Source organism: Saccostrea cucullata, unplaced genomic scaffold (genome assembly GCF_032062105.1).
Source record: "Saccostrea cucullata isolate Sc308-1 unplaced genomic scaffold, CSIRO_AGI_Scuc_v1 ctg5811, whole genome shotgun sequence".
Classification (NCBI taxonomy): Eukaryota; Metazoa; Mollusca; class Bivalvia; order Ostreida; family Ostreidae; genus Saccostrea; species Saccostrea cuccullata.
In genome coordinates this window covers 95,447-105,148 of record NW_026918135.1, presented here as the reverse complement: position 1 = coordinate 105,148, position 9,702 = coordinate 95,447, and the positions used below count along the sequence as shown (strand labels likewise).

Sequence of the window (9,702 nt, the reverse complement as noted above, 5' to 3'; positions counted from 1 at the left end):
TTTTCAAACGATTCGATTTGGTAACGATTTGAAATAGATACGAAGAATAATGGCTGACCTCGAAGTTGCCGTGAAAAACTGTTTGAAGTATTTTAATGTAGTCACGATTAAACCAGAACAACAGAGAATATTAGATGCTATCCTCACATACAAGGACTGCATGGCTGTTCTTCCTACGGGGTTTGGAAAGTCGCTTCCGTACCAGTTACTTATTCCAGTCAAAAAAGAATTGGGACAAAACGACGGAAAGAAAGTAATCATTTGCTCGCCTCTGATAGCCTTGATGAAAGATCAATGTGAACGTTCGAGTCAAATTTCCGGCATCAAAGCAGTTTATTTAGGTGAGAGTTAATATATTATTGCCAAGTTTTCAGTTCCATATAAACTGTCACATGTGTAGTGAGTGTACTCGAAATCAAATATTAAAATTTGATCAGTAATATGAATTATAATAATATTAAACAAACAAATCGTTATTGCGTCTAGCTTAAATATACCATAACAAATGAATATACATGAAACAAGCGCCTGTGGTAAAAATGTGTAAATTAATGCATATTTTTATCTGTACTGGTATTGGAACTGTCAACTGGTATATTTTTTATTTTAGCAAGTTGTCTCGATATAATGCCAGTTGTTATAATTGTGTCCGTAAAACATTTGCATCATGTATTGATTAAGTTTGGGCATTGCTTAAAGCCAATGTGTACATTTTTTACAGGAGGTGGTTGTAGGGATCCGGCTGTTGAACGGGGTGAATTTGACTCCCTTTTCGCTGCCCCAGAGATGCTAGTTGGAGATCAGCACTGGAGATCAGTTTGTCAAAAGTTTAAAGTTTCCACTATAGTTATTGATGAATTTCACACTATAGCTACATGGTAAGCATACATAATTTCCATCTTTCATATATTGATATATTCTTCTTCAATACATAAATGTTGTATTTAATCAGAGTAAAAATAATTTTTAAAAGAACTGAAACAGCAGATAATTAATTTCTTGATTTCTGGAATAAATGCAGTTTTGTTTAGGTTTATAAAAAGCAAGAAACAAACTTTATCCTACCCTTATAACATGTACAAGGTAAATGCTATTTAACAGTATGTTTTCAATTTTAGGGGAGAAGATGAAGGAGGAAAAAAAGCTTTTAGGAAATGGTTTTCCTACATTGGAGAAATGCGTTCCTTGTACCCTGAGGCAAGTGTCCTTGCTCTAAGCGCCACATGTACTCAGAAAATCAGTTCACGTGTAAAGAAAATCCTGAATTTTTCTACGAACATAATCGAAATATGTGTTTCTCCAAACAAAGAAAACATAAAAATTGTGGTTCAAAAGATACCAAATTCTATTGAAATGGCATTAGGCTGGATAATAGAAGGTTTGCATGATGGAAAGAACTTTGATTTACTGCATGTCAATTAAAGATTCCTCTAACATTTACATGTACATTAAAAATGAACTACCTGAATGCACCTGCATTGATATGTTTCACTCAGAAACTGATGATAAAAAAAAGTCAAAGATAATGGAAGCGCTTAAAGATCCATCTAGTGAATTAAAAATTGTGGTGGCTACGAGTGCCTTGGGCATGGGAGTTGACCTTGTAGGATTTTACAATGTCATTTTGTATGGATGCCCCAAATCTATTGTAGACCTTGTTCAAGAAATAGGCCGTGTGGGGCGTGATGGACAGTGTTCAACAGCATTACTCTTACATAATTCTTATCACATGATTGGTGTTGAGAAAGAAGTGAAAGAAGTCTATAAAGCTGGTAAAAGTACCAGTAACACAACCAATACAATAAACTACTCCTGTAGACGTGTTGCAATGCTGGCACCATTTCATAAAGCAGCAGAATTGTCGCAGCTAAAAGAAGTGGAACCAGTTCATTCCTGTTGTGATTTGTGTTACAGCATATGTCAATGTGTATCATGTTCTCAAACACGCATTGAAAAATTGTTTCACTTTACTTTAGAGGACTTGTCTGCGGAGGAGGAAGAGGAGGAGACTGACGAATACACTGAATCATATGAGAGTTCTGACAATGAAGACATTGATAATTTGCTTTTAGACATTAACCTGGATTGATTTGTCTCAATGCAATAAAAACTGTTGTTTGCCAATTAAGAAGTGAGTCAGCACATCTTCAAATAATGGCAAAATGTTTTACCTGTTAAGTTAAAAAGTTTGGATTTGTCTTGTATGATTGACTGTTTGTTGCAAAAAATTCAAATCCATTGACATAAAATTTTATTGTTTTGTGTTGTTTTAAAAGTGTATTGGTACTCATTATTGATGTTCTGAGCATCAAACATTGACAAAATAATTATGTAACAACTTTAATAAAAAAAAAATTCCAACATTTACATCTTTTTATTTCCAAGTCTGTGATATGCATACAAAGGTTTATGTTTGAAAATCAGTGTTCCTAAATGCTGGAAGCATTTGTCAAATAAGTCTTTCCCTGTAGAGGTCAAGGATTTACATTTTAATTTTCTACCATTTACATGTTTAATAGCTTTCATTTCTGCAAGTTCAACGGCAATTTTCTTCACATCTTCCAAATAAGAGGGCAGATGATGAAACCCTTTTCGTTGTGTTACGTCACAAATTGAGTCATGATGTTTCACAAAGTTCACAACCATTGGGAACTCCTTAGAGTGGTACAAAATACTGTCTTTGGTCTGGAAACCTGAGCAGGCAATTTTACTGTCGCGGTTTAAGAGTTCTACATACTCATCTAACGCCATATTATTGTTGACTCCTCCATGTAAATTTATGAACCTATTTGCTGTCAGTCGCACTCGTTGGTCAGCTGATAGAATGCCCTCTGTTAATGCAATCAAATGGATTGAACCGATAGCATATTTGGTTTTGTTAGTTAAATTGTACACAGGTAGTTCATATTTAGCAGATCGAACACTCCTGTTTCCATCAGCCATATCCACAGCACTATCCAAGTTTTTGTGCAACAAAGTTAATTTGAACAACACATTGCAATAGCTTTCAACATCATCACTTTCACTTCCTCTCGATGTTTTTGGTTTGACCACTGGTGGGACATTCGCATTATGTTTGGTTTCTTCATGTACTTTTAGTGAACCTACATAGGCATATGATCGTTCACAAAAGTGGCATTGTACACGACCATCATTTACATTGGAAATCCAATAGTTTTCTGGATGATTAGGATCATTGAGAATTTCTCTTAATGTTTCCATCAAATCATCACATTCATTGAAGAAGTGTTTTCTCAGTATATTCTTACAAATTTCATTTATCCAAGCGATTTTTTCATCATCCGATTTGTCACAGACATTTTCAGGGAGGGGTATTACGTCATCAAAGTTCACAACGTCAAATTCATCCAGAAACATCACGCAACAAAGAGCATCCAGAACAGTATAATATAAGTATTTATGCGCCCTGTATGAATCACGCACTTTGCCTTTAACATTTCTAGCATTCAACTTGTTTCTAAAGTAGAACATTGTGCCTGGGTCACTGGCAGAATCTGTGCTGTAGGTCAACTTTGCGATGGCCTAAAATAAAAAAAATTATCATTATTTAACAGTTACTTATAACTGGTAATTTTTATGCGTTTATATAAAGCATACTTTTTTTGGATGTTTTGTTTTTTATTTTTACTTTGGGATATTTTTCCAAAAAAAAAAAAATACCTCTAAAAAATTCATCAGCCTATGAAAGTCCTCAATCTTAGAAATAAAGCCTTCAAGCCTCCCTGCTGGGGATTCTGCATTCAGCATTGCTTGTTGGGCTGATTGAATTCTTTCGTCCGTCAGTCTATCACCTGTAAATTGCAAGTATAGCAGTACAGAGTATTAAAAAATCATAACTATGTCCATGATGTCACAAACTTAACAGGTTGGGTTTCCCCTGTTGTAAAACATTTGAAAATAAAGTTTTACTCGGACTTCGTTTGTGTATTTGTTTAAGTTCTATATATTTCACTGACCACTGAGATGAGATATATTTTTGGATAATGGATATATTTATGCTTACCACCAAAAAAAACTGGTTCGTGAATTTCATCATTCTTGAATGGAACATACTTGTGTTGAAATTCTCCTAACATCTTAATCACTTCTGCAGTTTTATTCTCATTGCAGTCTGTAAGGCCCAGAGGATACTGTGTAACAAATAAATCTTTAGTAAGAAAAGTCAGTGCATTAAATTCTTTCTTTAAGATCTAGCGGGTAGGTGTGTAACACATTCATGAACTGTATTTTTTTCCTTGATAAAATTTTCAAACATTAAACATTTGATGAATGAAATAATTAAAATTTGGTCATAAATGACTTGAGTCTAATAAAATCTTTGCTAACCTGTTTTGTTTTTTCTCCAGCTTGGTCACTAAATTCATGATGAAGATGCTTTGGGTAAATTTTTCCAAATATGTCTCTCATCTGTGGTACATTGCTGATTACAGATGATGCAACAATGAACACTAATTCATCCATGAGCAACTTTTGCTCCTCAACAGATGGTACAAAGCGATCGGCATCAATATCACTGTTTGCATCCATATTTGGCACATCATAAGGCACTGGCACAACCCTATCCACTACTGCAATGGTGTTGAACAAATGTAGTGACGTTGTTGTCTGCTGGGATGTTCTGCGAAAAATTGTGATTGAAACATATTTAGGGAAAATGAAAAGTGTTTACAAAACAATAGAATACAGCACCATGGCATCATCCAATATAGTTCAATTGAAAATGTTTTTATGCATCCATGCAGAATATAACTTGTGAGGAACAATCACACGTAGTCATTTTATTTTGGTACTTGTAACCAATATGAAACCTATAAAAATCTAATACACATGTATTCTTTATTTACCTGAATGATGGAAGTATATTTTTGTCCCAGTTATCACCAACCAACTGGTATTTGATGCGCCCACCATTTTCCCAATCTGTACGTAACTTTATCACTGCTTCGTCTAAGCTATCTTTCCATGAAGACAGCTTCTTATGGACAGAACTTGAAGAAACACACAGTCCAATTTTGGCAAGTCTATCGATATCCTGTGAATACAAAAATATTATAGCTTTAGGAAACAGTTGGCAGAGGTAAAAAAATCAAAATGAACTGTAGAAATCTCAAGTCAAGAGAAATATATTATTACTTATTAGGTTTATTACCGACTGTCTACAGAAATTTGTCGGGTCGATTAAACCTAATAAGTGTTTTGTTTTGTCGAGGACCTAAAATTGTGGAGCATTTGTGTAAACAATCAGTTCAAATGACGTCCGCCATGTTGCCGTTCAAAATTTTACGCTGCCGTCCACAGAAATTTGTACTGCAATCACGTGAAGCGTTATATCCAATGACGTTACGACATTTTAGTCCAAGGCAAAACAAATATATATATAAATATAAATATACAATTTCTGTTACAATATCATACATATATAGTATATGATATATTTGTAAAATTACAGTTCATTTCAACATGTTTAATAGAAAGGTGTGCAAGTATAAACTGTTAACACTGTTTAAATTAAATAGATGTTAAATTTAACAAATAATCAGAGCATACAAATTAAATACCCTAAGCGTACATCCTCCATGAACAAGGACAAAAGCTATGCTGTAGTGAAGTCCTGACATTTCCATACTACGCCCATGGAGACCTGATGCAACAGTGTGTAGGATATTCATGTATTTCTTCTCTCCAATTACTGTAGGAATATCACTCACAATTGAACTTACAACTCTTAATAAATTTGGGGCCCGGATTTCCAGTTCTTTATTAAATTTGTCCCATGTGAAGGACATAAGACTCTCCTGATCTTTCATTCTTAAGAGAGAATTTGAGTTCTGTTTACATAGTTCTCTGGATTCTTCCGATACAATTTTTGCTGCAGCATTTACAACTACTCTGGGATTTTCCTTTACCAATAAACAGAGGACTGTCTGTTCCACATTTTCTGACCTGCAAATGGCCTTGCACATTGACTGGTGAAGCTCATTCCTCACAAGATGAGTCCTCTTTCCACTTGGATATGAAAGAGTGATCTGATATAAAGATAAATCATAATATTAATAAATATCAATTACTGGCATTTAATGGAATGCTATTGGTATTTATTTTTCAATTATTATTTATTTCCTTCATTGAAATGCAATATAAATATAAAGTACTACATACTTCAGTAATTTCTGCACAAATTTGAATTACAACTTTTTACATTAGCACTTAAAAAATCTATGAACAGAAATAGCAAAAAGAACATGTATTTTCAATATCTCATATTCCATATATAATCCATAACTCAAAATTTACCTTTTAAAACAATATGCAGTTAAATGATCAAAGTTTTAAATCTATTTACCCAAGTTTTCTTTCATGTTTGAATGGTCATTTATCACATTTATCAACTGCTAGACTTCTTGCCAGCAGTAAAATGAAACTGTAAAAAAAAAACTGTAAGAAGAAAAAAAGGAAAATAAGAAAAGAGAATCAAAACATCAATTTGTGATTTCAGGGTTTGTCAATAAATGTATAAACTACATGAGACTACATGTATCTTGGGATAGTTTACTTGCCAAATGCACACATATTTTTAATAATGAAAGTAACATAAAAAATACTGATAAATAAATAAAATTTAAGGGGGAGGGGAGCAAATTTGTTATTTTCAAATATCAATGTCAGTGAGAAACCCTGATTTATTAATAATTTAAAAAAAGAAAAACATAAACAAAAAAAACAACTACCAAAGCAAAAGGTCAACGAGTCCATTATTTTCACTGTGTTATGCTGATATACATTCAGGTAATAAAGCTATGTTGGTAGCTTTAATTTTATGTATCCTACTAAAATTAGGGTGTGGCCAACACTGCTAAAAAAAAGGTTTGTTTATAAAATTAAATTGATTTTTGCACATTCCTAATCCATTGGTAGAAGTTACAAATGATAAATTCAGTATATTTTATTTCATTAATTCAATTGGCATTTGAAATAGGTTGATCTATTAATGAACTCATGACCTAAAGCAATGTAATGTATGGTTTAATTTGTTTAATGATTGATTGATCATTATTTGGATATAATTCAAAATACACGCTTACCTCTACTTCTCCACTAAGGACAGCTGGGGTACTTGTGCTAGGTAATGCTAATGACCTTCTAACTGGTTTTTTGATAACTGGATTGGCAACTGGCTGCATACATGTATTGCTTATGTCAGAAAATGGCAATATTTTTACAGGTTCTACATAATTTATAGGTAAAAGAAGACTAACATTTCTCTTTGCTGGGTCTTGTGAAACACCAGGGCTTCTGAGCATTCGTTTGGAAACGACTGTTCGCGATTGCATTAGTACAGTTTCTTGAATTTTTCTCACTGATTGTATAAGTCTACCTTTCAGATCGGTTGCTTCTTTTTCTAATTATGTTCCCCAAACGAAGTTGGGGAACATATTGTTTTTACTCTGTTTCTTATTATTATTATTTTTCTTCCTGGGAAAATTTTGTCCGCGAGTGATCTTGTAAACTATACATCCGACTTAGGTGAAACCTTTTTAGGGTCAGTAGGCATGTTATGTAGAGTTGCCCAACGAAGGTCATTTTGCGCGCACGTGCTTGCAAGAGCACGCACGTGCAACACGTTAAATGGCCAATATAATGTATACTGCCGTAACTTTTCTATTTTTTGATGAAATGCTTTGAAACTCATAATGTAAGGATATATTAGTAGTATAGACAAGACGACATGGTCAAAATACCAAGATCTCACGCACATGCACGTGCGCTTTGCTCCGATTGGCTGAAACTAAAGTCTCAATATCTTTCTTGTTTTTTGACGAAATCCTTTGAAAGTTTGAATATAGCCCTGCATTAGGATATGCTACAACATGTTATAAAGCAATTATCATGAAAACACGTGCATGCACGTGCGCTGCAATCTGATTGGCTGAAACTTTAAATAGCTATAACTCCCTTGGTTTTCAACCAAACAGGATGGGATTTGGAACATAGATATATATAATGGACTTCTACAAGAAGGTATGGTCACCATGCACATGCATACACGTGCATGCACGTGCGCTGCAATCTGATTGGCTGAAACTTTAAATAGCTATAACTCCCTTGATTTTCAACCAAACAGGATGGGATTTGGAACATAGATATATAAAATGGACTTTTAAAAAAAGGTATGGTCACCATGCACATGCATACACGTTCGTGTACGTGAGCTGCAATCTGATTGGCTGAAACTTTAAAAAGCAATAACTCCTTTGGTTTTCAACCAAACAGGATGGGATTTGGAACATGGATATATTAAATGGACTTCTACAATAAGGTATGGTCACCATGCACATGCATACACGTGCGTGTACGTGAGCTGCAATCTGATTGGCTGAAACTTTAAACAGTTATAACTTCCTTGGTTTTCAACCAAACAGGATGGGACTTGGAACATAGATATATATAATGGACATCTACAAGAAGGTATGGTCTCCATGCACATGCAAAAATGTGCGTGTACGTACGCTGCAATCTGATTGGCTGAAACTTTAAACAGTTTTAACTCCCTTGGTTTTCAACAAAACGGGATGGGATTTAGAACATAGATAGATTTAATAAACTTCTACAAGAAGGTATGGTCACCATGCTCATGTATGCACGTGCGTGCACGTGAAATGGGTAAAATCAAAAATACACTTGAATGAGCGAATTTTTTAATACTTTTGGATTAAATACTTTAATATTTAGTATATTAAAATATATAGATTGTGTAGACAAGATGATATGGTCATTACGTATATGCCTTCACATGCGCACACATGCAATGCTAAAATTTGAATGAGCATGGTACATTTCTGGGTAACCATTGTTAAAATTTCAAATGCATAGAGTTTGCGTTAATAAATGAAGCTTACAGGGAATATGGCACCAAAAGGGAGTTGGGGAGCGTTTGGGGAACATCTGTAACGGTCCCCGTTACAATTAGCACTAGTTTATAAAGTTTTTCAACTGATCGGTAACATTTCTGGCAAATGCCTGTATCGGGGTTGACAGCATGTATGTCGAAGGATAGCACATTTTTAATGAACTCCTTTCTTTCTTTGGTTAGTTTCAACTTCTTATCGAAAAACTTTGTGGTAACATTTTTTCCATTGGTGTCTATATACGTCTGTACAAAGGAAAAACCACACAGAACGCATATATTATCCAAACTACACGTTTTAACAGGTGTCCGAGCTGCATTCATGGGCGCAGCCATTTTGTTTTTCGCAATGGATTGTGGGATATAAAACACTCCCGACGAGCTATGTCAGATGCTATTTGATTGGCTAGTTAAAAGGTCGTTCGGACGTGACCCTCTATGGAGTTACTTCAGATCCTTTTGTGTAGCGATGATACGGGAGCGGATCAAAGGATCTGATTTTAATCAGATTGAATTACAACCAAATGTAAGTATTCTTTGAAAGCAAGAACACAGACTTGGGCGTGCATCAAAGTAACTCGGATTGCAAAAGTATACTTGAAAGAAATTCAAATAAGATCACATGACTGAATCAGCAAGATGGAAGATCACTGTTGACGTCCGAGGTTATGTGCGAGGCTCGAGTCATCCGAGGATCTCCGATTGCGTAATGTACTAAAACGCCATATTAATTGGAACTCTTTTATTACGAAGATACAAAAGTTATAATCATATAT

General features: G+C 34.4%; 3 protein-coding genes across 4 annotated transcripts; 2 read left to right on the top strand and 1 right to left on the bottom strand.

Moving 5' to 3' along the window:
- The first annotated feature begins 49 nt into the window (after positions 1–49).
- On the top strand, positions 50–1,422 carry LOC134254712 (ATP-dependent DNA helicase RecQ-like). The gene is made up of 3 exons (XM_062737276.1): positions 50–341; positions 722–878; positions 1,119–1,422. Exons 1-3 carry the CDS (start codon positions 50–52, stop codon positions 1,420–1,422), a joined length of 753 nt encoding a protein of 250 aa, XP_062593260.1.
- A 103-nt stretch (positions 1,423–1,525) lies between these two features.
- On the top strand, positions 1,526–2,089 carry LOC134254620 (putative ATP-dependent DNA helicase Q1). The gene has a single exon (XM_062737186.1). The coding sequence runs from the start codon at positions 1,526–1,528 to the stop codon at positions 2,087–2,089; it is 564 nt and encodes a 187-aa protein (XP_062593170.1).
- Positions 2,090–2,359: 270 nt separating this feature from the next.
- Positions 2,360–7,413, bottom strand: LOC134254904 (uncharacterized). Of its 2 annotated transcripts, none has more exons than XM_062737465.1 (8): positions 7,104–7,413; positions 6,365–6,456; positions 5,580–6,047; positions 4,866–5,053; positions 4,348–4,639; positions 4,025–4,151; positions 3,682–3,812; positions 2,360–3,543 (listed from the first exon to the last, which is right to left on the bottom strand). In XM_062737465.1, the coding sequence occupies exons 3-8, from the start codon at positions 5,982–5,984 to the stop codon at positions 2,365–2,367; spliced, it is 2,322 nt and encodes a 773-aa protein (XP_062593449.1). In that variant the 5' UTR covers positions 5,985–6,047; positions 6,365–6,456; positions 7,104–7,413; the 3' UTR covers positions 2,360–2,364. The 2 variants fall into 2 exon arrangements, with proteins under 2 accessions (XP_062593449.1, XP_062593517.1); XM_062737533.1 differs by having other exon boundaries at positions 6,365–6,442.
- Positions 7,414–9,702: the final 2,289 nt, after the last annotated feature.